Source organism: Crassostrea angulata, chromosome 5 (assembly GCF_025612915.1).
Source record: "Crassostrea angulata isolate pt1a10 chromosome 5, ASM2561291v2, whole genome shotgun sequence".
NCBI lineage: Eukaryota > Metazoa > Mollusca > Bivalvia > Ostreida > Ostreidae > Magallana > Magallana angulata.
The window spans coordinates 29,779,355-29,807,009 of NC_069115.1; the positions used below are offsets into that span (position 1 = coordinate 29,779,355).

Below are 27,655 nucleotides of genomic sequence, written 5' to 3' on the forward strand. Positions count from 1 at the left end.
TTTGAAAAATTTGTTAAATGAATAGATTTAATTTGATAATTGGAAAATTTATTACTTACAAGTAATGTGGTATGTGATACCTTCACGTTGTGTGGTATTATTTATCGAAATAAACAATAAAATCAAGTATAAATTTTTAAAGAGTTTCTTTACCATTATCGATATGTGTTACACCGTAGCGCAGTGGGTTAGTGGGTTCACTACAAACCAGTAGGTCATGAGTTCGATTTCCGTTGAGAACAATAAATTTTTTAACTTTCCAAAAATTTCTAGAACGTATTTTTTGGTTGAATACCGTGAAATAAAATTCCAAACCGGTGAAAATATTTCAATTATAATATACTTTAATGCACATTAATATCGACACCTAATGGGTATGAGAGGGTTGCTTTGAATTTCTCTCAGGTTGGGGATACATAAATCCTATTAGCCTCGTCAATGTTCCCCTTTATTTATTTGACTTAGTTTTGCATTAAAGCAAATATATTCATTTAATATACAGGGCAAAGTCTATAATGAAATATGTATGTATTTATCATTCTAACATTATATTTAGGAAATTTTCTTCAACTCAGAAATGAAAAGTCCCCATGGTGTTTAAGCCTTGGGACTTAGGAACGATAAACCTTACCTGGGGAACTTTCATACCAAATAAAACTTAAAATATTTTTTGTGTTTATTTGCAATGGTTTTCATTCAATTTTTATATCACATTTATTAAAATACATTTTCTTTTAACATCAAGCAGCTTTTTCGGATGATTTGTCAACAGAGTAAGAAAATATGAAAAGTTATGTTTTGGCGAAATACTAAAAAAAATGCATTAATACAATTTTTTAATGTTAAGAAGTGTTATATTTTTTTTTATGTGTCCGAAGGAAATATCTATCATATGACAAAATAATTTCTCTCAATTAGTTGATAGCTGTCTTTTAAAAAAATATTTTACAAAACACGAAAAAACATTAAAAAATTCTTTAAAAAAACCTATAGTATCCCTATCGTCATTTTAATATTTGATAAGTATATTTTTTGTGGTTTTCTATTGAAAATTGGAAGAAACTGTGGGTGTATTGAGCCACCTTAATCACATTGTGAGAATAGTTCATTTACAGGTACTACAATCTTAATACATAAATTATTAGATTCGTTAAGTTCCCATTATCTAACCTCTCCATGGTTATACCAGTTCCTTATATATACACAGCTTTCAAATGTATTAACAGTGACATCTTTACGAACGTTTTCTTTGGTCTATAAAGTGATTGATATTACTTTTTCTGTTCATCTATTTCAATTGATATCATAATGAGCCTCAAGTAAATTACTGTTTTGGGGGAAATATTTACTACCGTTTTGTTTTTACCCCTTTCGCCCCCGCTGTCACTCGACAAATTTAAGACTAACATGGAAAAAAACACGGAGCGAAAATAACCCTGTGAACAGTTATTTTCTTTCCTTTAAACAGTTTGAGTACCAGTTTAATCTTAATCTGCACAAAGGTATGATTCAATCTAGTTTGCTAGCTGGGTACTAAAAGAGAATATGTGAGCTTTATACCTAGTTACATATCAGCAAAGGTTTTCCATCATGCCATAAATCTCTACAGTTTAGGACATGTTCAGCTCTACCCTCATACGGTGAGCTAAAAGTCGGCAGAATTCGTCATGATAACTATGACATGAAAGGTTATTAAATCTACTTTGCTTTAATTTCTATTATAATCAATTTTCATTGAGCTTAATTAGAGAATGATATAAAAATGAATGCATACACCAATAACAAATCAGAAAAAAACAAACATCAATAACTAATAACATGCTTCCTACCTGCAAAATCAAAGAAAACATTTACCATAATACAAATTCATCCAGTATAATTTCCTTTCTTATCTTTTCCCTTGACTTTTAGATTCGCTGCTTCTGTTCCATGGATTACAATACAGTTCAGTGCGTTACGGGACGAATGATAATGGCATGATTTCATGTAAGTCATGACAACTCAACAAGGGCAATTGAGTTTTTCTCTCCTGGAATATTGCAAACTCTAATCTTTTAATTTTTTCCAGACTGATTTTGAGTCAAGGGAAGATAAAGGCATATTCTCAGTAAATGAAGGTATAAGGCAATCTTCCTAATGAAGGGCAGAGGGATTTTTTTCTCTTGTGAGAGGGTAGAGGCCTTTTTTTTTTTAGAGGGATGGGAGAGGACATATGCTTCTCATAGACCTTTCCTTTGAGTGCTGTGTGATGGCAAGGGGGGCTGGTTTTAACCATCAAGAGACACTATCACCTTATAAAATTACAGAAACCAATATTGCACACTTTAGATATGTATGCATGGTTCACGTGCCTTTGCTTCTTGTATTTGCTAAAAATAATTTTAAATCTAAGATGCTACATGATGTCATGCTTACTTTTCATCTCCGTATGCTTTTGTTCTTGATATATGTCCATTAAAAAATATTCAGGGGTCTTGCAACATTTGGCTTCATCTCTTGGCTAACATTCAGTCAGTAGTTTAGTCCCTAGACCTACAAACGACTTTGTATCGGATTGATAAGATATCGTTTTTTTTCATCAACATTAAAATTTTTGATGCACCTTTCACAGATCTCTTTCTATAATTGCCTATCATTTTGTTAGTTTGTTAGCTAGGTACTGTGGGGATCTGTGAGCATCATATTCTTTATCAGTGAAGTGGCTGTTTTTCTTCATGCTGAAGGTCTCAACAAAGGACACATGCCCCACTACCCTCATCCTTTGTAGAAATTTTTTAGACATCTCTGTTCAATGTCATAGTTCCTACATGCAGTTTGCTAACTTGCCGCATTGGTTAACCATGAAGCGTACTCCTTCCGATATCAGTGAAGGGTATCTTTCCCAACGCTGAAAATGTCTATGCACCTTTACACTCAACACCTAAACTGAGTCTGTGGTAGTTTTTCATCCATAAAATCGTCTTTGTTTGCCATGAGATATCTCTATAAAATCAACTATTGGTTTACTTGTTAAATAATTCAAGTCTGCAGTAACAATTTAAAAAATAAAAACATCACTTTTTTATTTTTTTAAGAATATTTGACATACAATATTAAAAGGAGTCAAACGTTCATGCAATGCCTGGAAAAAAGAATCATTTATCATTGTATGCATTGTACTCAAACAAAGCATAGTTTACATGGTTGAAATAAATAAATTAAAACACAATTTTATCAATAACCAAGATCTACATATACTGTGAGTGATGTCATTTATCCCTAATAATAGTTGACAATCAAAAGCAGCCTAATTGGGCTAAATCTTTAAGTGCTTGATTTTCTTATTGATCCTACACTTTTTTTTATATTAGAGTGCTCACAAAATTTGGATACTGAATAAAAAATGTATGTTTATTATAAACCAAAATTCATTAATCTTAGTTAACAATAAATATTTTCCAAAAAATTTTCGATTAAGAAAGAAAACTTAAATCTTTTTAACAATCTGCCTAGATTTTTCTAGCGTAGAACTAGAACTCAATATTGGTAAAACTGACCTTATCATAATTATGCTGTTGGTGTTAAGCAACGCAGAAACTATTCCAGAAATGTTTACAGGAAACAAGTCCTCATTTATTTTAATCAGGCTCTGTAAACTTGAGGCGCTTTCATATCATCAGTATCAGTGACAGTAATCTCGATGTGGGCCTCATCATAGTGGAGAAGATAAAGAGAGGATTATAACTCTGTCTGTCATGGCCTGAGGGGTGGCTCCGTAGATCGTTTTATAAAACCAGCTGGTCACTCAAAATGAAGTAATCATACGAGCATATTTCGAGTCACTGGTTCTGATAATTCAGAGTAAAGCCATTTTCCAGGTAGATATAACCCCTTCTATATACACTTGAAGGTCCTCAATAATGTAAAGACAATGGAATATCATGCACAGTTCCTGTGGCTTCAAAAGAGGCATAGGAAATGGAACTGAATTCATATTTTGGTGAGGAAGTTGTTTGGAGGCAACACAAACAAAACTTTTTCATGGGTAGCTAGATTTCCGAGAGAGTTTTTTTTTTTTTTAAATTTTAGTCATGATCTTCTGTTTTAATTTTTTGGGGGGTCATCATATCCAATTCAATGATCAAGATTCAAGGGAACAAAGGAATACATAAAAGCAAAACATTGTTTTCCATTTATGGAACCAACGTACTTCCTTTGGAAACATCAAAGAGTTCAAAATACGGATTTGAGTTAAACCTTGGAGAATCAGCCAAACTGTAGTAAAAATCAACAAGAGTTGAATTTCAAAACTTTCACTAGGTGCATGTGTGACATCTCCATGAACTGGGGCGCTATAATGTCCTTTTGGGATTATTTGGAAAGCAGTTGTTATTAGGTGTGAATTCTGTATCATAAACAGGACTTCTTGGATAAAATAAATATGCAATGGCTAGCACTGGCACGGACTTTTCCTTCTGTATTCTCATCTTTTACACGAAGTCAAGCTGAGGGGTTTATTGATTAACTTGACTATTTGGAATCCGAAAACGTCATTAAAATAAATCCAAAGATTTTTATTCCAGCTCACATCTGAATATGAAAGTGGGACACAATGGTATATCGGAATTATATAAGTCATACTAATTCAGACTGAACATGATGTTTTTCAATGAGAAACTTCTTCTTGAAGACTGTTGCTATCTTTTGATGGGTTCTTTGTAAAAGATATACCAGCATGTAAAACTATCTCCTTTTTGGCTGTAAAATTTCCATTCTAAGAAATCATGTGAAACGCGGAACTGGCATACTTATCACTGGTCCTGAAATCCAGATGGCTTGTTGAAAGTTTCGTTATGAACAAATTCAGTGAGATAATAAAAGGAATCTGTCACTGTTGAATTGGGTTCCCGGAAAAAATTACCAATGCAGCAAAAATTTGATGAATCAATGCCAAATAAATTATATCACACATGCACCACGACCCTTCCGTAACGTTATTTCGTGTTGTTTCTTTAATCTTCCTGGCACCTAAAGTAAAAGTGAAAAAAAATAATAATTCGCAAATAGAATTTGTTCATAGCATCTATTCTGTACCTAATAAAATTGTTCAGGAATCAGACAGGAAATGTACAATTTCTGATAAAAGAGACATAGTCCATATTTGCTTCTGGAAAAAAAACAACAACAAAACTGAATCTGGAATAAAAGAAATAAACTAGAGCAAAGCTCGTTGCAAAGCAACGAGTGGGTCTTCCGTTAATGTCGGAGGTAAAGCTGGAAGTTCCTGTAAGAAGCAGAGCTCTTAAACCAATAACAAGAGTAATTAAATAAAAAGATGAAAAAAATCGAATTATTCCTGGTACAACTTAACAAAATCCAAATAATTTTACGAATTAACAAAAACCTTTCTGATTTCAACAACGACTTAACAAAAAAAAACCCGAATGTGTTCAAGTACGACTTAACAATAATTTTTTGCTACGAGTTAATTTTACATTGAACATTACGCTATTTTTTAAACCAAGGACGCGGGATCAAAATTTCCGGAAAAATCAATTTCTAAACCCCGATATCTCTGTAATGCATCGTCCGATTTTAAAACGGATTTCAGATTTGAATTCACCATGGCAAGTTCTACAAGACTGTAATATTGTCTTATTTTGTTTAAAAAAATGAAAATTTCCAAAAATTGGAACTGCTTCCAGTTTTGAGCAAAATTGATGAACAAAGTTTTAAACCCCCCAGTACATTATAGAATTGATACATCTATCATCAGTAAAAATTTCAAAGCAATATCTTTAAAGTTCACGGAGATTTCTTCCGGACAAAATCACTTTTTTAAATTTAAAAATGGCCGCCAAATTTGAACGGAAGTGACGTAAATGCTGAAACTTTAACATCTTTGAGGCACGGTAACTTTACAAAAGCTCTGAAAATTTCATTGAAATCGGATGAAAACTTTTTGAGATATAAAGCCGAGAAGGAGTCAGAAAAAAAATAAAAAATAAAATAATAATAAAAAGAAACCGAAGAAAAACAAGAGGGTCTTCCGTTGGAAACGGAAGACCCTAACAAGCAAATGATATAGATGATATGTGGCGATAACGAACAGTGTTCTTAATCAAACGTCCAAAGGAAAAATACAAAACAGAAGCAGAGCAAACATGGACCTCTACAAAAATTAGAGGTAGGATCCGGAACCATTGTAGAGTAACGATATTGGTAACTTTGGAGGTTTTGGATGGGTTCAAGTTAAAGCGCTTGTCGGTGCTAAGCTGTACGTGTATAGTCAAAAGGGAGCTCCTTTGACTCAAGGAGCAAAAGGAGACGTAAAAGTATCCTGTGTGTCCTAGCATAAAAATAGGGAGAGGAAATCGTTAGTGCTCACCGTTGAGCACAAAGAGATATCCATTATATATGTATTGAGTACAAAAAGATTTACTCTCTGTGTTCTCCAGGATGAAACCATATGTTCAACGACATGAGCACAAGGAAATTTATTCTGTGTTCTAGGATGGGCATAAAGAGTTCGTTGTGGGCTCCAAGATGAATGCAAGGAAATGTATACTAGTATTGTCTACACTAGGATAAGCATAAGAAGATACATTCTGTATGATAAAAATTTACTGTAAGTGCCCAAACATGAGCACAAATAGCTTTTAGTATGTCAAATTTTCTATAATGAGCTGAAAGAAACCCCGTTCGCAAAAGAAAGATGCTTGCTCTTATAATAGGGCTTTAAATTGTGTAACAGCAGTGCTGATATTCTTCCCAAGCAAACCAAGTGCAGACATGTCACCACTATATCACATAGAGAGAAGGGAAGGGATAGCAAATAATCGTAAGTGTGTTAACACTTGCATATGCTGATAGCTTAGCTAAATGTACGTCGTACATATGGGCAAGATTTTTAGGCCTGCAGACACTGAGTTGTATGTCATTTGATCTAGGTCACTTTGGGAGTCAAAACCTTAATTGAATAGCATCTAAAATAAACTTGAAAGAGTTGGTTATTCCTTATGGGTAAGAGCTGCCTGTGACTATTGTAACATAAAAAACATGATCTTAACTTTCTTTCGTGATTTTTAGGGAAAACCGTTGGTTTCATATATTACTTGATGAAAACTTAATACTACAACTTAAACAAATTACATTTATGTTATAGATTAGGTTATTATAGGTAAAAAAGTATAACTATTTATTACACTATTACCAGTGCTTAATAATACGTGAACATTGTATTTGTAATATTGTAATATACTAGTACTTACCCACTGCAACAGAAAAGTCGTTGAAGAAATCTTCTCATCCTCTGAAATAAAGAACTTTGATGTTAAATATGAATAACAAAATCATTCCCTAGAACTGAACAATATGCAACATCATATATATATATATATATATATATATATATATATATATATATATATATATATATATATATATATATATATATATATATATATATATATAAAGATTGACTTTATTGAGATACAGAATTAAATATTGAATCCTTTGAAATGGCGTACCCCAACGCGTTTTGGTGCGGCGCCATTCGCTTCTGCGTTTTCATTTTTATCCTCAACCACCTGAAAAAGGAAAGAAAGAAAAGAATGCAAGTGTTTCCCGCAGTGGATGATTGATTAATCCTATACATGTACTAAGGCATTATGTTAGTTGATGTCTTTGAAAGTCATACGTGACTTATTTTCAGTTATTTTTCAATTTTTTATTCAATCTCCTTAGTGAAGGTTGGAATTCATTTTATTTGATACTTGTCAATTAGAATAATTGCTCAGATTTTATTGAAAATGTACACTAACTAATATATATATAAAGAATTTGATTGCCTTATTGAATTTTATGAATTATAGAATTAAATACTGAATAGAATTCTTAGAAATGGCTTACCTCTACACGTTTTGGTGTAATATCCTCAATAATCTGGATAGGAAAGAAATAAAGAACAACAGACGGTTGGTATACTTTACATTGGTATACTTTAGAAAAAAGAGCTGTAGATGCAAGTAAAGAAGATGGATTAAAGAAAATATATTTCCATGCAAGTTAGAATAAATAATTTACTATGCTAGTATTTCATTAAAAAAAATACCTGCATGAATTCGGCCTCTCTCTCGGCTCTTTTGGTTTCCTGTGTCGTGTTGACATTTTCCCGGGTCTTCTTCTGGGCCTCCAACTCCATATAGGCCTCCAGGGAAATGATCCCCAGGGAAGCCATATATGGAGTTATATCAGTTTTTCCTGGGGCTATGGCAATTTTCACTTTGCCCCCAGGAGTATGCGTGGTACAGCACTGGGGGACTGTCACGAATTGAGAAGCTGCTTGTTCTCTGATCCTTGCGTTGCACGCAACACACGAGGAGGGTGTGCAGCAACAACACAGGCAATCTAGAATATTTTTCTTTACTATTGTCCAGCAGCTCTAAAAACAAACAGAAGAAAACAAGAAACCCATGGGCCACATTGCTCACCTGAACAACAACATACATCATAAATCAGCTTTATGGACTCATATATAAAATACCTGGATAATGTAGTAAAACCGATCCTGTTGTTGAAAAAAATCGATGTCATGTTACAATGTCATGTAATTAAGATGGTATTATAATTTAACTATCATCTTACACCAGTAAAATATGTAATACGTAATATATGAGACGTTTGAAAGACCAAGTTATTTCAGACCAGTTTTTGATAATATTTAGCTAGACTCATAAAAAGCGAGCGTACTAGTACATGAAAATTGGCAACTTTCTTTTTCAATATTACCAGTTGTGGGGGTTTACATCATTATTTCATAAAGAATTTCTGTAAATTTGAATACTCATACCTCCCGTGGTTGGTTAAACGGAACTTCTAAGGTGTACAAAATGTTCGATTCTCTAGTTTCCTGTTTTGAAAAAAAAAAATGTAAAAAAGATTAATATTTAGGCTTCTTTTATAAGAATTTGTCAACTGACCATTAAACAGTGAAACGGTTTTTTCGGAGATCCATGCGGGGACAAACTAATGCAGCTGCATTGCAGATAAAAAAAATGTTTCACCTACACAACGTTATGTAAATCCTGCATTTTGTTTTCTGTAAATAAAAATACTAACTACAATCATAGCCTCTCTCTCTCTCTCTCTCTCTCTCTCTCTCTCTCTCTCTCTCTCTCATTTTTTTTCAATATTTTTTTTTTATAAATAAGAGAAAGAAAGCACGCTTTATAGAGGATGCAACAAATTTCCAATATTTCTAACTTTTTACTACGGATACTTTGTAGTCTGACGTCATCCCGTGCAGTCCGTGCTCTCTTCGTAGCTAAAGTTCTAATCAATCACGAGGTAATTCACGCAAAGTCAAAAGTTAAAGTACAATCAATGCATTAATGAATGATGTATTACCATTATTCAGTAATGGTATTTGAATTTTGTTCATATATGTAGGCTAAACAATTTGAAAGTATGATTTTAAACGTTAGAGAAATGTGTATATTAAAATGCGGATAATTCACTTCTATATTCTGTCCCGTATTTTTGCTTCCACCACTTTTTGCTTGATAATTCGATAATCATAAATACCTTTGTGCTCAAACTACGTTCATGCACTAATATGAAAAATGTCCAGATTATCTGTTTTGAAACACCCCGATATCGCTTCAGGTTTCAATACACATCCAAAAAATAGAAAGTCTACACGGATTTTGCATTGCATCAACCATTAATAAGCCCGGATGATAACGTTGAAAAATTGCGCGAGGTATCCCAAGTACTTCCGAATGGAGAAAAGATGTAAACATTTCCTCATTATAATCTCCGTAAGATTTTTTTTTTCGTTCCTGTGAACTTTTATGAGTGAGAAATGATAATTGTTCTATGAAGATATCTTGGATATATTCCCATTTAACGATTTTAACTATATTTCTTTCACAGGTATGTGTATTTTTATTAAAAATTATCAAAAAGTGATGGAAGCAATAACTTGAGACAGACTTATAACTGTCCATCGCGTAATCCCACCCCCCCCCAAAAAAAATAATTAAAAATTAAGGGATCTGAACAAAATATAAGTATGAATCACAAAAAGAAAAAAAAAGCATGTGAACCCTACAGTAGATAATTGATAAATTTATACTGAGGCGTTAGTTGTATGCTTGAAGGTCAGACGTAATTTATTTTCAATCATTTCTCAATCTCCGAAATTTGAGGATTGTATTTCATTTGAGTTGATACTTTTCGATAAGAGTGTATACTTCGGAATCATTAGATTTCGTGGTGGTTCAATTTTCGTGGAATTCGTGGGCACCGCTCACCCACGAAATAACTTCCTCTACGAATAAATAAATTAGGACTGTAAAGTCATATTTCCTTTTGTAAGTATCCGAGAATACACGAAATCACTTCCCAAAGAACCTGTTAAATTTAAACAATCCACGAAAATTGGTCCCTACGAATTTTAATGATTCCACAGTAATCTCAATGAAAAATATGTACTTGATTGAGAGATTTAATTTCATAAATTACAAAATAAATATTTAATAGAAATCTTAGAATTGTCTTACCTCAACGCATTTTGGTGTTGCCTCATTTGCTTCGGCATTAGCAACGTCATCCTCAACTACCTGGAAAAAAGTCAAGAAAATAATTAGCAGGTGCATTCATAATTCAATGAACATTTGTTCTGGTAGATAAACTTGGCAATTAAGGTAAGCCATGAAAATTGGTGTTCAACGAATATAATGATTCAAACCGACCGCATGTAAATAACAAATAAAATACATGTATACGTACTGTGTTGGTGACACCGTTGCTCTTTAGAACGCCCTTTATCGTTTGTTTGGCATCTTCGTTTTTTTGCAACACATTCAGCTGCTGCAATACAAGTTACCAAAAGTTCATTGTAGAAATTTTTTTAGTAAACTTTCTTAATTTTTTTCTCTCGTGGGAACGGATTTGATTAATGAATAATTATTGCAAACCTTTTGATGAAAGCTTCAACCTACCTGTTCTGCCCTCATCTGTTTCGTCACAACTGAAAAACACACTTTCCTCTGATGAGAATGAGATGACGTCATCGCCTGTTACGTAATAACCGTATATGATAATATTGATGAATAGTTGATTATTCTTGTATTTATGAAGAGATAAATCTTAAAAAAAAAAGTTTATGAAGTTATAGTTATACATAATCAATACTGATTTCTCTTTTTTTGAATATGTAATACGTATACCCTGCACTTCCTTTTATTTTAATAGCCATTAGTAACATCAACTAATTGTTTTGCAAGTATTACCATTTGGTTTGATTTTAATTGGTTGTAACCAATTTTAATAAGTGTTATCACTTCTTTGAATAACGTGGTAACTCGTTTTGTCTGTTTGATTACAAGTAAGTGATATCACAGACACGTAGCATCGATTTTGAAAGGAGGCAGACTCACCCAAAAACTCTTCACAAGCAAAAAAAAAAAAAAGAAGCAAATTTCCAAAATCTTCAAAATCCGTTGGGGGAGGGGTATATCTATAACTTCAATTTCACTCTTCATTTTCTTTTTTCAATCCAATTTTTTACATGCTCCAAATAACTTACTTGGGGTGTGGGGGGGGGGGGGCTCCATGATAATTATATTTTCCATATGTAAATTCAAGAAAATTAGTTGCTGCGAAAAAAAAGTGGGAGGCCAGCCCCCGCCCCCTTTAATGCTACGTGCCTGTATCACTCGTTAGTGATTGATATAAATGACATAAGCGACTCGGCAGCGGAATTACGAACCCGGTCGTTACGTTGCAATCGCAACTTCTCGGGCCTTTCCGACAAGCTCGGAAAATTCCGAGCTTGCCGGAAAGGCCCGAGAAGCTGCGATTGGTTACGTTGTTGTTGTTTTTTGTGATTTGCTAATTAATAAACTCGGTTTTTCCTACCTCTGTCAACATCCTCATTCATGCTCTCGTTTTTCTCATCTTCTTCGGCCTGTTCTTGATTGAGGTCAAAAAATTCCTCTAAGTCATCGGTTTTCTGTTCATCCTATTATTTAAAAATCATGTAAACAGTTATGGGCGATGTCAAACTAATATAGTATGTGCATGATCAATTATATTATAAATTTACAGACATTTAAGAATTCAACAATGTCCACTATCATTGTAGATATTTTAACGATTTCGACTATGTTTAGAGTTTTAAAATATATACGCAGAACCATGGTTTTTTTTTTTAGGAAAGTGGGGGTGGGGTGGGGATTCGACCGAGTGACAATTATTTATGAGTTTCTCACTTCCCAACCCTCCTTCGTATATTATAGTTGTTTTCCGAAAACGATTACAATGTATTATTTTCTTCAAGTGAATACCTAAATCGTACAAAGTCTATTTATACAAATTTCTAATAGTATGTCAAGCGATTTTGTTCGTTTTCCAGAAAAATCGAATCTGCAAGTATGCACCGTTCTTGATTATAATACTGTCTTTTGCATCTAATAATATTAATCCTAATGAACCCTTAGCATGCGCGAGCGGCAAACCTTTAGAGAAGAAAGGTCCCGAAAAATTTGAAAAAAAGCCTCATCCTAGTAAACTTACATGTACCAAAATATATAAACAAGCTCTCATATTATTATAATTTGGACCCAACATCCAATTAACCCCAACCCCTTCCCAATGAAAAATTTCTCGATCCGCGCATATGTTGAATTATGTAACTATGTATGCCAAAAAGATGGAAAATGTTTTACAACTAATTATTTTTAAATCAGTCATGTAAAATAGAAATGAACTTATTAGCGAAAATAGATGAATTAATATACTGTAGTACATTTAATTGTACACATGTACGGTATACACTTGATTACAAAAGAAGTTATTGAAACAATCTGGCGAGGCTTAGTCAGGAAAACTTTAATATAAAAATTTCAAAAAGACAAGAACAGTCCGGCCAAAAATTGAAGTTTAGATTTTTTCAGCAAAACACATCGATGCCTTGAGAATTTCACCTCAAAATTGACGATAGAAGCATCGATTAAGGTTAGAACAGTATATAATACATGTATAAAAAAAATCTTACCATTTTTGCTACGAAATCGATGTTTTTCAAATGTGAACACTATATCAATAACGCTTCTGTGACGTCACACAATGAATGACGACACACAATGAATGACGACACACAATGAATAACGTCATAATGTCAAAGTTCAATCATTTCGATTTGTTTCCTTTTTAGGCAAATACCTTTTACAATGTAACGTTAATGATTTTTTAAATAACGTTGGTGATTTTTCTTGATTATATTTTTGAAATAAGACTAAAAAGTAGAAAACTAGAAATATTGACTTCCATATTACAATTTAGCAATAGAGCTACAGAGCTGAAGCAACTGTAACAGTTTACTTTAGTTTACAAGTCCAAACTTAACGAGGCCGGGTCTAATTTGTTCTGCCCTAGATTTTTGGATGAAACTTTTAACATGAATTTCTACTGATATAATTATTATTTTAAGATTAAAAAATAAGACATTTACCACACCGTTTGTTTAGGGGGTCATCTCAAAGTTTGTTAATCTTTAACATAGGACCCTATGGGATTTTGCTTGAAATGTATCAATTTTGCATATTTTTTACATTTTTTCAAAACTTCTGCCCTAGGGATTTCTTTTTCTGTTCTACATATTAAAGTTATTGCTAAAAGGCATCAAATGGTCAAATAAAAAAAACCTTTTACTTCCTGGTTTGTTCCAGGGGTCTTATCAAAATTGATTTTTGTATGCCCAATTTCCCAGATTCGTCAGATAATGGCTATTTTTTATTTGACAAAGGCGGAAAAGGTGATCTATATAGTATTATTAAAACATTTAGACATATTTAAGTAATAAAAAAATATATAACATCACATATTAAGGGTCATTAATATAAAATACATGGTTACTGTCTTGAAATATATGAATTAAGCTATATTTAGGCGGGTTAAGAAAACGTGACAGAGGGCTGGGCTTGCTGAACCTTCTTCTCGTTTTCGACCCGAGCCCAAATATAGCTTATACTTCGAGACATTTATGTTTATTCCACAATATAACATTATTTTTACGCATCAAACGAGATATTTTCAACAATTTTCGCTGAATATCTGCAGTTCAAACTATCACGCCATGGCGTCAACCAAGCAAAAAGATGACGTCACAATACAAATGAAACGCTGCGCGAAAGCGTGCGTACTCGTTCTGTACTCGGCCTCGTTAAGATATTTATGCTGCATATTTTCTTAAAATATTTGATTTTTATCAATTTTGATCTTAGATAGAATAGCACATTTATTACTTTGAAAATATCCCTAGATGTAAAATAAATATAGGTGTTCATTAAAAATGTAAATTTGCAAGGGGCGCAACTCAAGCATTCGCAAGACAGCTACAGTGACTATGAATACGCACTGTCGCAACGAGTTTCTTCAGAGGTGGATCGCTCGTTTGCCATAGGCGTCGGAGGGGGGGGGGGGGGCTAAATTTGCAAAATTATACATAACCATTAGAAACATAGCTTGAAAGAGGGTTCAGCCCCCCCCCCCCCCCCACTTTTTCTCGCAGCAAAGATTATTGTCCTGAATATACCTTGAAAGATTGAGAAGTTGGAATCAGAAGGATACTAGCCCCCCCCCCCCCCCCCCCCCCCCCCCCCCCCACGGATTAGGAATCTCATGATTTTGAAAAAAAAAAATTGGGTTATTTTAGAAGTATAGGTGTACTCCCCCCCCCCCCCCCCCCCCCCCCCCCCCCCACGGATTAGGATTTCCATGATTTTGGAAATTACTTTTTTCTAAATATTTTTGAGGATTAGTCTAGCCCCCCCACTTTCAATTTGCTTCCGACGCCAGTGTTTGCTCGGTTTTTTTTTTGTAATCGTTCATGTTTCGTAAAAAATTCAATATATTAGTGATCGTCCGTGTATCCTGCGTAATCTTTCGTATATCAGAATGGTGTGTATCATTTGTCAACGTTGCTACCATTTTAAGATATTTTAATTCCTGCTTAGAATCAAAGTACAGAAGCACCGAAAACCTGGCTTTTTCATATTGCATGTGTAAATTTAGACTGATGTAACAAACATGATTTCTCTCTCTCTCTCTCTCTCTCTCTCTCTCTCTCTCTCTCTCTCTCTCTCTCTCTCTCTCTCTCTCTCTCTCTCTCTGGGTGTCAGTGTGTGCATATTGGCATTATTACCGGATTTGTAAGAAAAAAAAATATCATCATGTGTATGCCATGGATTTCTTTATCGTGCAAGCCCCCACTAACATTATATAAATAGTGCCTGTTTGGGAGGGTAACAGTTGAAATTGACACCCCGAGAAAACCATTGTCAACCGACGCGAAGCGGAGGTTGACAATGGTTTTCGAGGGGTGTCAATTTCAACTGTTATCCTCCCAAACAGGCACTATTTATTTTGTTATACTGAATGTCTTAATTTTTAAGAAAATTTTACTGCTTTTATATAGGAATAACGTGAATTCTACAGCGAACCGTACGCGCATAATTTTCGCGCATGTAACATTTTTTAATGTTACCCGTTGCTAAGTGCGTTGCTAACGATGAGGGTAATAGAAAATATTATTAACTGCGTCTTAACCAATCAGATTTCAGTATTTAACATGAAAGTATAACAATACTTATTAGGTTTGTTACTGAATGACTACAGAAATATATTGGGTTGATCGATCTCATAGATGGCGAGGCGAAGCCGAGGCGTTTGTGAGATTGATCAACTCAATATATTTTTCATCTTTTAGATACTTTTTAAAAATCTTCGCTTCACCCATGTTAACTTACAATGTTTTGTTCCTATTCAATTTTAAACGTTTTCTTCCTTTCCCCTGCAGAGATTTGAGCAAATTTCAACGCTGCCATTTTGTTCTGCTCCAGAAAAAACAATATGACGTCAATATTTAAAGGGACACTACTCTAGTTTTAAAGAATTTCAAAGGGCAGCAACTCCAAATATTTTAAGAACTTCATACGGCTACTGTTTCTGTAATAGATAATATGAAATGAAGGCCATATTGCCTAATATTAATTCTCACTTAACTAACATAGAGATATATTAGACAATTGAATTACGTGCTATGTTTAAACCAATGAAAGTGTGACATTTCAGTCCAGGGAAACAAGTACATGTACAAGTTGAATTTCGATTCTACATTTGTTATGTAAAAATGGGGGGGGGGGGGGTATTTGGGTATTAGTCATTAGTGTCAAATTATTTTTTGATCGTCACGCCACAAAAGTTAGAAATAAGCAAAAATGCGACAGACGGGTGTTTTCTTTAGAGATTTGCAAAGAGGAACAACACTTTTTTTTTTTTTAAAACTCTAAAAAATTGTTTATGGCCTTAACAGTGACGTGTTTTTCTTTTGACATGATGACAATTTATGCAAAAATGCTACAGTGAAATTTACTAGTGACTGTCTTATATACAGGCAAATGTGTCTATGTAACTAAAAAGGCACATTAATGGTGTTCAATACTGTACCGATGATTACTGATGTATCCGTTTGTATTCTGGACTTCAGCTCGGTAGGCCATCCACTTTCTGGGGAATAAAAAGGCGTTATAAGTTATAATTCAAATACATGTAGTTAAAATTCTTAACGCTTAGATTTGAAAGCACCATACGCATGATTCATACAAATAAAATCTTGTCGATATAGGTGGTGGATCAATTAAGTTTTCATTTAAAATGCGGGTCTTTTTTTAGCAAAGCTTGTTTTAAACAGTAGTATGCATGAAAATTACATTCTTTTTAATAAGTGTAAGAGTGTTTGACAAATAAAGAGTAAAAAAATTTCCACAAACAAATAATGATTTGAATAATTAAAACAATACTTGTACATCGAAATAATTAACTACTTTTGACGCTGACAAGGAACGGACATTCTGCCTTGTTGCCATGCCAATCTTCTGCCACGTAACGAAACATGTGTTCTCCGGGACCAATCCGAGAGGCATCGGAAACCCTCGGTTCCAGCCAAAGGTCCCGGATACCTACGTTATCCGTGGCTTTTGGGACGGTCCAGGATATCCGCTCTCCAACAACTGAATAGATATCCGTTGGACAGTGGGACAGCTTTGGTGGATGGAGATCTTAAAATACGGAGTATAAAAAATGAAAAACAATACATGTACAATCCCGGTATTGCTTGAAAGGTATTCTAACTATAATAATTTATATATGACCAAAAGTTGGGGGGGGGGGGGGGGGGTTGGAATGATTTTACCAGTTTTCTGGACTATCATTCACAAATGTATATGTGACCAGAATTCGTGGAAATAATTCTACCAGTTTTGAGTACTTACGCATTTTCTAAGTAAAGTTTATTACTGGATAGTTATAAACTTTACTTTTTTTTAAAAAGCTCATATACTGTCAACGTTGCAAGAACCATAACTCTTGTTTACTTGCTAGCAAGCTAATTTAAAAACAAAAGAAAATGATCGCAACATGTAAAAAATATACATTTTACATGGTGATAAAAGAGGATATTGTCACCGTGTGAAAATGGCTTATTTCAAGTGTCCTATTGTTAATTCCAGTTTTAATAAATTCTAATCAGACATTGACCGTCGGACATTGAGGTGTGACCTGTTATTGAATTAATTATAAATCTTGAGTAATCTTTAAATTGATTATCAAATGTATCTCTATTTATTCACACCTGTGTGTATGTTTTGCCTATTAATCCGCACTGATCATCAGTTGGAGACTATAGACTATAGACAGATAGGGGGTTTTACTTGTCCTTCTCTTCAAATACAGGATGATTTATTTGCTATGTTGAAACTCTGTCTACTTTTTTATGCCGATGACACTGTCTTGATATCTGAATCTGCGCCTGATTTACAAAAGTCATTAGATGTGTTTGCAAATTATTGTGATATATGGAAACTTAATGTCAATATAGCCAAAACAAAGATCCTCATTTTTTCAAAAGGTGCAATGTCAAAACGTAAATTTTTGTATAAAGGAGTAACTATTGAAAACGTGAACTCATTTTGCTATTTGGGTATTGTTTTATCAAGAAGTGGAAAATTTAATAATGCTAAAAAGCATTTAGTAGAACAAGCGTCAAAGGCATTATATGGTGTTTTACGAAAAATACGTTATTTTAGCCTACCAATTAATTGTCAGTTAGACCTATTTGACAAGGTCATTAACCCAATTTTACTTTACTCGTGCGAAGTGTGGGGTTACGAAAATTTAGATATTATTGAAAAGGTACATTTAAAATTTTTGAAATTTATTCTTAATCTTAAATCTAGTACTCCGAATTGTATGGTGTATGGAGCAACTGGAAGGTATCCATTGTCACTCTTTGTTGAAATTAAAATGATAATGTACTGGGCAAAAGTTTTGACAGCCCACGATTGTAAACTCACTAATGTGATCTATTGTTATTTTTATAGATGTTACAAAAAATGGATCTTTTATACATCCATGGATAAATTGTATACATGATATACTCAACTCGTGCGGGTTGTCTTATGTATGGGAAAATCAAACAATATGTAGTTATAACTGGCTTAAGTCAATAGTTAAAGAAATATTAGAAAATCAATTTGTACAAGATTGGAGAAGTATAGTAGATAACTCACCAAAATGTATTAATTATAGAATTTTTAGAACAAATCTCAATTTAGAAAAGTACTTGTTGATTTTACCTACAGATCTACGGATCACGTTTACAAAATTACGAACATGTAATCATCGATTCCCCATTGAAACAGGTAGATGGCATAATATTGAAAAACATTTAAGAAAATGTACAATGTGTGATTCTAATAGTATTGGGGATGAATTTCATTATGTTTTAGAATGTACACATTTTGTAAACGACAGAAAAATGTTTTTACCCTAGAGTTATTATGAAAACCCAAATATTATAAAATTTAACGAGCTCATGAATACTTTTGATGTAGAAAAACTAAAAAACTTGTCAATATTTATTAAGAAAATTTTCAAAGTCTGTTCTTCCAGAAACCAACTTTAACAACCTATTGTATTGTGATTTTAATCTTTTTTGTCATTATTACGCCTACTGTACATGTGATCCTTGACTGTATTCGTGTACATTTGTATATACTGATTTTGAACAGTTGAACCTCAAATACCAATGAACTGGCTAGGAGGTTATAAACGCTAGCTCGGGCTCCAGCTCCAACTCTAGCTCGAAATCAAAATCGTACTCCTAGGAGTACGCGATCAAATTTTGAGGTAATAAAAGATTTCGAGTACGTACTCCCGGGAGTTTGTACTCCAATTTTCGAGCTCGTACTCTAACTTTTTTTTATGTGCACAAGCGGCTTTTTTGGAACTCTTCTGCAATGGCGGCGCCCTGCTGTTTATATTGACGACATGTCTTGAATCAATATAACGGTGAGTTATTACAATACTTTTGATAAAACTTTTTATAATATCCTTTTCCACGAAATATTTATTCATTAAGAGGTACTTTTTGACAACAAAACGCACCGGGAAATTGTGCCATCGGCTGCTCAGTGTCCTGCAGACGATAGGATTAGTTGTACTCATCGCAATATGGCAGAAAAAGACATCGAGAAACTTTGCTTAAAGGAAAGGGTAGACCTTAGCGATAAAAAAACAAGAACAAAGTGGTCTGCAGATGAGGAAACGTGTCTTATATCTGCCGTGTTGGACAGGGAGGATGTGCTATTTGGGGAGTTCAAGGGTCCTGGGGGGAAGTCTGGCGTGGCTAAGAGGAGGCAGGGTTGGGAGGAGGTCGCAGATGCTATAAATGCGTAAGAAAGTTAAAAAAAAAAAAAGGTCACTGATTTTATTTTAGAAGCATATGCTTATATTAGTAGCTAGTTGATCATATTAATGAAGATTGCATTGGAGGTAATTATAAAGCAGGTGAAAATATTAAAATAATGTGTTGCAAACATTATTAGGCCTAAATAAAATAAGCAAAATATGCAAATTAATTTTACTACATTATATTTAATTTTAATCAATGTTATTATGTTTACCGTGTTATGTTACAATGATCTAGTGAATCTAGTACTGATGTATATTTGATGTTATTCGTTGAAATTTTGATTCCCTAAAAAAAAAAAAATAAAGAATTACTAAACAATACCTCTTTCACTCAATAAGTTATAAAAGTTTTGATTAAATCATAAGTTCGATCAAAAAATTAACATTTTCCTGACAGAAAACAGAAATTAATTAACCAATTAGAATACATGTACACATGTAGCTAGAACCCATTTTGCTATGGATTTAATTCGAGTAAATTGATATATTTTGGGTAAGGTTAAGAAAATAAGAAAATGTGACAAATGAGGACAAGTTTCTTACACAGACTCAGAATGAGATCTACATCTATTGATTATGAATCATTAAGGTCATGACTTGAAAAAAATAAGCTTAAATTAACACATATTAACTCTTGTAGACAATTTACCAGCAGCAAGAGGTCCCCAGAAGAGTGCAGAAAAAAGTACAACAATGCTAAACAAAGGAGTATGTTTATTAAAATACCATATATATGTACATGTATTTAGTACATGTATAGACTCAATTAAAGGCATGAATATCACATGTGTAATTACTACGGCTGGCTGTAAAATATTTAGAAGATTTAAACAAAACATTTATACGTCATCCCATAATTTACCTTAAAATATTTCATTTCATTTTTAACAGCCAAAGAGAAAATCGATTACCTGAAGAGAGAAGTCAGGAAGACAGGTGGGGGACAAGTGGAATTTGAATTAACAGAAGCAGAAGAAGTGCTTCTTGAGCGACAAGAAGGAAGGCCAAGTCTTTTTGGTCTAGAAGAAGGGTTTGACAGTGATGGTGAGAAAGCAAAATCTAATATTTAAATTTATAAGAATTCACAGAAAATATTAAACAGTCATACACCGATATTATTTAATTCTGGTTGTAACGCGCTTTCTGATTGACTAAAAAATTATTTTATATCGTATAAAGAATGTTGTCTACGTCATAGTAAGACTAACATCAAAAATGTATCAATACGCCTGACGTATTGTTTGAATTTTGTACAATTTTACGTCATTTTAAAGGTCAAATGACCGTTGTTATCTACAATGAAGAGTAGGAAAATTAAATTATAAGCAATGAATTCAATATTTATTAGTTTTATACGATATAAAATGGTTTGAAACAGTTTATGCTTTTTGAAGCGGTTTATATAGTGTAAACTGTCCCAATTCATTGCTTATGATTTAATTTTTCTACTCTTCATTGTAGATAAAAACGGTCATTTGACCTTTAATACCATTCAATAACTGTTTTGTTATACCCTCCAATACAGCTAGATGCAAGTATAATTTTAAGTACATGTGTACCGGTAGCATTCAGTCATTCATCACAGGTTATTGAATTCCATTCCACCAGAATGGATGAATGAAAACATTTTGATCATTTGCTGGTATATAGTGACGTTACATATTTATGTTTGGTGGGCAGACCAGCCAAAATAAAAATTGTGAGTCTGTCAGGAGGATGGTCAATGATCTACCTAAAAGTGTTTGATGATTTGTTTTGCGATAAATTATTACCGGTACTAAGTAAAGGAAAATTCATATGATTTACCATTATTTAAATTTGGATATTTTCAAATTCTTTATTACAAGCTCTTAAATTATACTACAGGATATAAATGCAGTTTGATAATGGCCACTGCCATCAAGTTCTCTTAAAATACTACATACTAGAGAAATATCTATAAGGGTATTGTGATGTAAATTATCTGCTGAATGACCAATGATTAACATGAATTAACATGGATAACCTTGTTTTAATTTTAGATGTAAGATTCACTTGTACTAACAGAGAGACAGAGACAAATAGAAGTCAAGTTGATACAGTTGGTGAGTATTGTTACAATGAATTTATAAATTTTTCCTATGTTATATTTGTATAACATATAAATTTGGGCAGTTCATGCTTTAAACCGCAAATTTATTCACTATCATTTGCAGTTAATAAGACGTCTGATTTTAAAAATGATGTTAATCTGTACAAAAATCGAGCTTGATGTCAAGCAGATTAATGCATTATGCAAGCACATCTTTTGACGTGAAGTTGGCAAGTTATGAAAATATAATTAAAGATGAATTTGTGTATAGCCAATCAAATAACAAGGTAAAACCAAAATTATATTACATATATTGCTCTTTAAAAAAATTAACAAATTTTATATATTTTTAATCAACTCTAGATAATTTAAAATACCGTACCTCACTACATTAATATGCTTTTTAAGACCCTACCTCATTAGATGGTGATTTAATTGTTTTGTTGATTTTTTTGTATCAATCGAATGGTTTGAATATCATTGCAACTCAGTGGTAATAAAGTATCAATCTGTGAACTGCAGATCACAAGTTTGAATCGGCCCAGGGCTAGTTCATATTTATTCAGTTGAATTTTTAAAAATAATAATTTTCATCCTAATATAAATTGCATATATTTTCACCTATTTGAATTTTATATATTTCTTATGCATCATTTGTTATCTATCAAAACAATTTACATGTAAGTCTGGTTGTAACACGTTTTCTGACTAAGTTAAAAGTTAAATCCTTCTCCGTGCCATGAAGGCCCATAGGGCCAGCGCTTATCTCCAGCGAATGAGAGTCATTGACTCCCCTGGATGGAACACCAGTCTGTTGCAAGTTAACTTGAATTTCATTCCTTAAGTCAATTGATTTTCTGCTGATTTGAGAAACTATTTCAAGGTGTAATGGGCCACCTTAAAATGATTAAAATACATTTAATACACAACTCTACCCCTTCAATCTTTAAAAAAGTCTGCAATAAAGTGTATTAATTTTATTTTTTAATTTTTCAATAACTTAATTATTTCATCAGTTTGAACAAGAAAGTTGAGTGCAACACCCTTCGACTTGTTCCTCAGGTGTAGTCAATTCTTTCTTTTATTTCAGCACCAGCTCCATCATCTGTGTCACAGAGGACAGTCAATTCAAAAGAAAAGGAAAGCAGAGGTAAGATTGACTTGTATTCTATGTCTGGGTCAGAATCTTTCAACCTGTTAATTTAATATAAACATATTTTATTGAGAATTCAAATGGATTGGGTAACAGGCAAAGCCCATGTAATCCCTTCCCAAATTGCAGTCAAGTAGTGATGTTATAAAATAAGCTATATACTCAAGTAGTATAGTATATGTATTACTAGTTTACAGAGTGATATATTATTGATATTTTTTGTATGCATTAGACAACAGGATTATTGAACTCTAAAATAATAATATTTTCTTAGTGCCTGGAGCAATTATTAAGGATAATACAGTATTATACATAATGTCGATAAAAAAATGTTTCTTATAGCCTTGAAAGATCAAATTGATTTGAAACAAATCCTTCATTAATGCGTTTTATCAGAGCAGAAAATACAAATACATTTGAATTAATGAAATCATTTAAATTGTCTTTTACATTAGCTATATGTAAAAAAATGTATGTTAAAATTTATTTGTAAATAAAAAAGAATTCAACAATGGAAAAAATGTTTCAATGTATGTTCTTTTATTTATACTTTATATTCAGGTAAAGTAAGTGAGAAGAGGAAGATAGATGAAAGGAAAGAGAACATCACAGAGGACACAAAGAGAATAAGGCTAGAGCAGAGGAAGCTAGAATTAGAAATAACAAAGCTTGAGAAGGAAATTAAACTGATTGATACAAAACAGAAGTTCTATGAGATGAAAATGAGTCAGTCAGAATCTTGATTGAAACAAAAGTTATTTGTTTGCCATATGTTATACATGTTTGGTCCCCTGTTTTGAGAGAGAGAGAGAGAGAGAGAGAGAGAGAGAGAGAGAGAGAGAGAGGGGAGAGAGAGAGATATTTTAAGAAGGTATGTGTGGGACAATATTAATTGTTTTATTTACATATGGACTGTTAAAGTTTAAGAATGTTTATTCATGTATATAAACTAATGTACACTGTTATATGTTTAGTTGTTTATCCAATTCATTTCAGTTCAGTAGTCTAACAATTATGAATTAATTGCACCTTACCTAGCTGAAAAATGTTTGCACAATATGTGCCCTCATGGCATAGCCATCACCTCCAGCAGGACAAGGTTCAACGTTAGCAGCTTCCTGCACAACATTCTGCTGTGTTTCAAGAACTTCTCCCCTTACAATACCATAGTTGTGCAGAGTTACTGCAGCTTTGATATAGACTACTGCCACCTCTGGTTTTGTACGTAGAAAATTCAAACATTGAAATCTCTTTTTAAGGAATCCAAAAGTTTGCTCAATCAGCACTCTTGTTCTGCACAATGCATTATTGTACCTTTTCTCATTTTGATTAACAGGGTTGATGAACGGAGTCATAACAAAAGGACGGCACTGGTACCCGGAATCTCCCAGTAACAGCCCATCATGGTCACCTAAATTAAGAATCATCATTGCAAACTGAAAAATTTGAATGACACTTTCTTAGCTTAGCCCCCCCCCCCCCCCCACTTTTTTTGCAAAGTTAAACCTAACCATTAGGCACATAGCATCATAGAGGGTTCAGCCCCCCCCCCATTTTTCTCGCAGCAAAAATAAGTGTTCATATATTTACCTTGAAAAGATGGGAATATTGAGAAGTTATGTAACCCCCCCCCCCCCCCCCCCCCCCCCCCCCGGATTAGGAATTCCATGATTTGGAGAAAAAAATTTCCTTCCGACGCCAATGAGCCCTATAGTATGAACACTTCAATGATGTCTAGTTGTTTGCAAGAAGCTTGTATTTTAAAAGACTGTATGACCTCAGAGGCGGATCCAGCTATTTGGAAAAAGGGGGGGGGGGGGGGGTTCCAACTGATGAAAATCAATACGTGCAAAATTCATTATTTGTCAATAAATAAGCGGGTCATGTAATTTTCTTTCAAATTGTATTTTTCGTACGAAACGAAGTAAAACTTATCTATTATAATACTTAAGTTAATAAACTAACAATACATTTGAAAGCGGCTTAAAAAAGTAAAACGAATGCGTGTACTCGTACTTGAACGTCGTTTTACTCGATGGCTTGTCGGTTCAAAACTGTTATAAATGAACTATTATAATTGATTTTTTAAAGAAATAGAGTAGAAAATACATTGGAGATGTTATTGTAAATCTGTGTTTGTAGCAATACTGCTTAAGTTATTGTTTTGTATTTCTTTAATTTTCCACATGTTTACTCAGTGTAGTAAACATCGGATGCTGAAGGGGAGTACAATGTACATTATTTCGATAAAAATTCGACAGGGTTTTTTCATATAAGAACAAAATTACGATATTTTAATATCAAATGACTTTAAATAAGCAATGTTAAAAGCATTTATTTGAGATGACTACAGTATTTATATTATAAATGGGGAAAATTGCCTTGAAATAGGCATTAAAAGTTTTCAAAAAAATTCACATGTCCCAGAGAAAGGGGGGGGGGTGGGGTTCCGACCCCCGGAACCCCCCCCCCCCCTCTGGATCCGCCAATGGACCTTCACTTAATATAATACCGGGGTATTTCAAAGGTCAAGTTTACAAAGAATATCTTTGATGATACGGTAATACGCATGTAGCTTTAAATCTAACGGTACATAGTCTGACATTTGGACTGATCCTTTACTATGGTTCACTCGATACACATCGTTTTTAGCTCACCTGAGCTGAAAGTTCAAGTGAGCTTTTCTGATCACTTTTTGTCAGCCATATGTCTGTATGTGTGTCCATAAACTTTTCATATTTTCGACTTCTTCTCCGGAACCACTTGATCGATTTCAACCAAATTTGTCACAAAGCATTCTTAGGTGGAGGGGATTTAAGTTTGTGAGAATGAAGGGCCAAGCCTTCTTTCAAAGGGAGATAATTGAGAAATATTAAAAATTTGTTAGTATCTTTAAAAAACCTTCTTCTAAAAAAACCAATGGGCCAGAGAAGCATTTATTTGTGTAGAAGCATCCAGTTGTATAGATTCAACTGAAGTTTGTTCAAATCATGATCCCCGGGGGTAAGGTGGGCCACCACAGGGGGTTGAATTTTTACATAGGAATATAGAAAGAAAAATCTTTAAAAAATTTCTTTTTCTCAAAAATCAGTTGAACAATGTGGTCAATAGGTCTCTTGTTAAATAGGGTCATGTTTGAAAGGTCAAGGTCTCAATAATAAACGAACAACTTCTTTTACCTCGTTCAAATTGATGGCACAATGAAGACATTTTGAAAATCCGGTTGTCATGAGTTGCACCTGGCCAATTGCAACATATGCTTGTAATTTTGAAAGCTGGGTCACATACCATCTGCATGAGAAAAGGGAAGGGGTGATGAAATTAACCTGGTACACGACTTATATATATGTATTTCTTAATTAATATCAAGATTTAAGTCAGTTATTGAATTTGGACAAGAGTCTTAGTTATGTAAAAAATATATTGAATGCCTTGTGCATGAATGCTTTCAAGCTAATTTATTGGTACCTGCACGTTTAATGAATGGTACTGTTTTCTGTTTACGAAATCTGCCTCTTGAGGCCCTGATGGTTTGGTTATTCGAACATGTGTACCATCTACACAACCCAACACTTTTGGAAAACCTGTGAAGCACATTTTTTAGGTAAATGAAATTATAGAACAAATTTTCTGAACTGGTAAAAATTCACTGAACTTTCACTCCTCCCAAACCCCCATACATTTAAAGGGTCGATGTATATAAACAGGGTAAAGTAATAATTTCCTAAACAAGTTATGTTCCAAGTAAAAGTACTGATCAGAGTAAATGTTTTCGTTATAGTTATCTTAGTAAAAACCTGCAATATGTGCAAACTCCAGCATCACTTGGCGCGCCTGATCTCCCCTTGGAAAGCTGATGTAGTTTGGTGCCAAATTTGCAATAAGGGCCGATACCTGCCTTATACATCGCCCTGCTGTTGATCTTGAAATCTTCACATCATCACCAACAAGGATGTGGGTGGCACCTGTACCAAGAAATCTTAATGTCACAAGCAGCTGAAGGAGGGGTGGAATTGGGAGGTTCCTCTTTGTATGAGTAGATAAGTCAGGGAGCTGCCTCAGGAGATCCATAATGGTATCTGGGTGAAACCTATATCTTGCAAATATGTCAGAAGCTGACAAGTCCTCCAGTGGGTTTGACCTATCCCTAAAATTACGCGGAACGCGTTCTCTGTTGGCTATGCGTTGATGTGCAGCCATTTCTATGAAAGCAGACGACACCCTGAGTACAAACTTGAAAGTTCGAGTAAGCTCTTTAGCTTACTCGAGATTTAAGCTTTACATACTCCATTTGGAGTATATTTTCCGTACTCGAAAGTTTTATAACCACAATTCGAGTATGCACTCCAGCTCGAAATTTTCGAGACAGCTTTGGAGCCAATTTTGGAGACAGAGCTCGAGCCAGATTTTATAACCTAAAATTATTTGGAGCCATACTCCAAACTTGCTTTTCGAGCTAGAGTTGGAGCTGGAGCCCGAGCTAGCGTTTATAACCTCCTAGCCAGGTCTTGAGTGAATAAAGAATTGAATTGAAAAGACTGTACCTATTGTCCATGCCGACTGGATAGATCGTGTAGAAACGACAAGTTCAAATCGTTATTAAATTGTTATGTATTCGATATACCGACTTGTGT

General features: G+C 33.7%; 2 protein-coding genes and 1 pseudogene across 3 annotated transcripts; 1 reads left to right on the forward strand and 2 right to left on the reverse strand.

The window, feature by feature from the left end:
* Nucleotides 1–7,982: 7,982 nt before the first annotated feature.
* LOC128185289 (uncharacterized) lies at nt 7,983–17,322 on the reverse strand (annotated as a pseudogene).
* Nucleotides 17,323–19,146: 1,824 nt separating this feature from the next.
* Nucleotides 19,147–23,986, forward strand: LOC128183986 (uncharacterized). 2 transcript variants are annotated; one of them, XM_052853236.1, is made up of 7 exons: nt 19,147–19,395; nt 19,466–19,778; nt 20,438–20,505; nt 20,689–20,841; nt 21,819–21,881; nt 22,959–23,018; nt 23,583–23,986. In XM_052853236.1, exons 2-7 carry the CDS (start codon nt 19,558–19,560, stop codon nt 23,762–23,764), a joined length of 747 nt encoding a protein of 248 aa, XP_052709196.1. In that variant the 5' UTR covers nt 19,147–19,395; nt 19,466–19,557; the 3' UTR covers nt 23,765–23,986. The 2 variants fall into 2 exon arrangements, with proteins under 2 accessions (XP_052709196.1, XP_052709195.1); XM_052853235.1 differs by having other exon boundaries at nt 19,147–19,778.
* On the reverse strand, nt 21,905–27,495 carry LOC128183985 (putative nuclease HARBI1). Its single transcript, XM_052853234.1, has 5 exons — nt 26,819–27,495; nt 26,490–26,605; nt 26,201–26,312; nt 24,056–24,432; nt 21,905–23,062 (listed from the first exon to the last, which is right to left on the reverse strand). The coding sequence occupies exons 1-4, from the start codon at nt 27,219–27,221 to the stop codon at nt 24,056–24,058; spliced, it is 1,008 nt and encodes a 335-aa protein (XP_052709194.1). The 5' UTR covers nt 27,222–27,495; the 3' UTR covers nt 21,905–23,062.
* Between the last annotated feature and the right edge of the window lie 160 nt (nt 27,496–27,655).

Excerpts from the sequence above, each read along its gene's own strand:
- LOC128183986 (XM_052853235.1), top strand. The coding sequence starts at position 19,558 with ATGGCAGAAAAAGACATCGAGAAACTTTGCTTAAAGGAAAGGGTAGAC. Across the intron at positions 20,506-20,688 it reads CAACAATGCTAAACAAAGGA|CCAAAGAGAAAATCGATTAC; the intron begins GTATGTTTATTA and ends CATTTTTAACAG. Across the intron at positions 20,842-21,818 it reads AGAAGGGTTTGACAGTGATG|ATGTAAGATTCACTTGTACT; the intron begins GTGAGAAAGCAA and ends TTTTAATTTTAG.
- LOC128183985 (XM_052853234.1), bottom strand. The coding sequence starts at position 27,221 with ATGGCTGCACATCAACGCATAGCCAACAGAGAACGCGTTCCGCGTAAT. Across the intron at positions 26,313-26,489 it reads ACCATTCATTAAACGTGCAG|ATGGTATGTGACCCAGCTTT; the intron begins GTACCAATAAAT and ends TTTCTCATGCAG. Across the intron at positions 24,433-26,200 it reads GTGCCATCAATTTGAACGAG|GTGACCATGATGGGCTGTTA; the intron begins GTAAAAGAAGTT and ends TTCTTAATTTAG.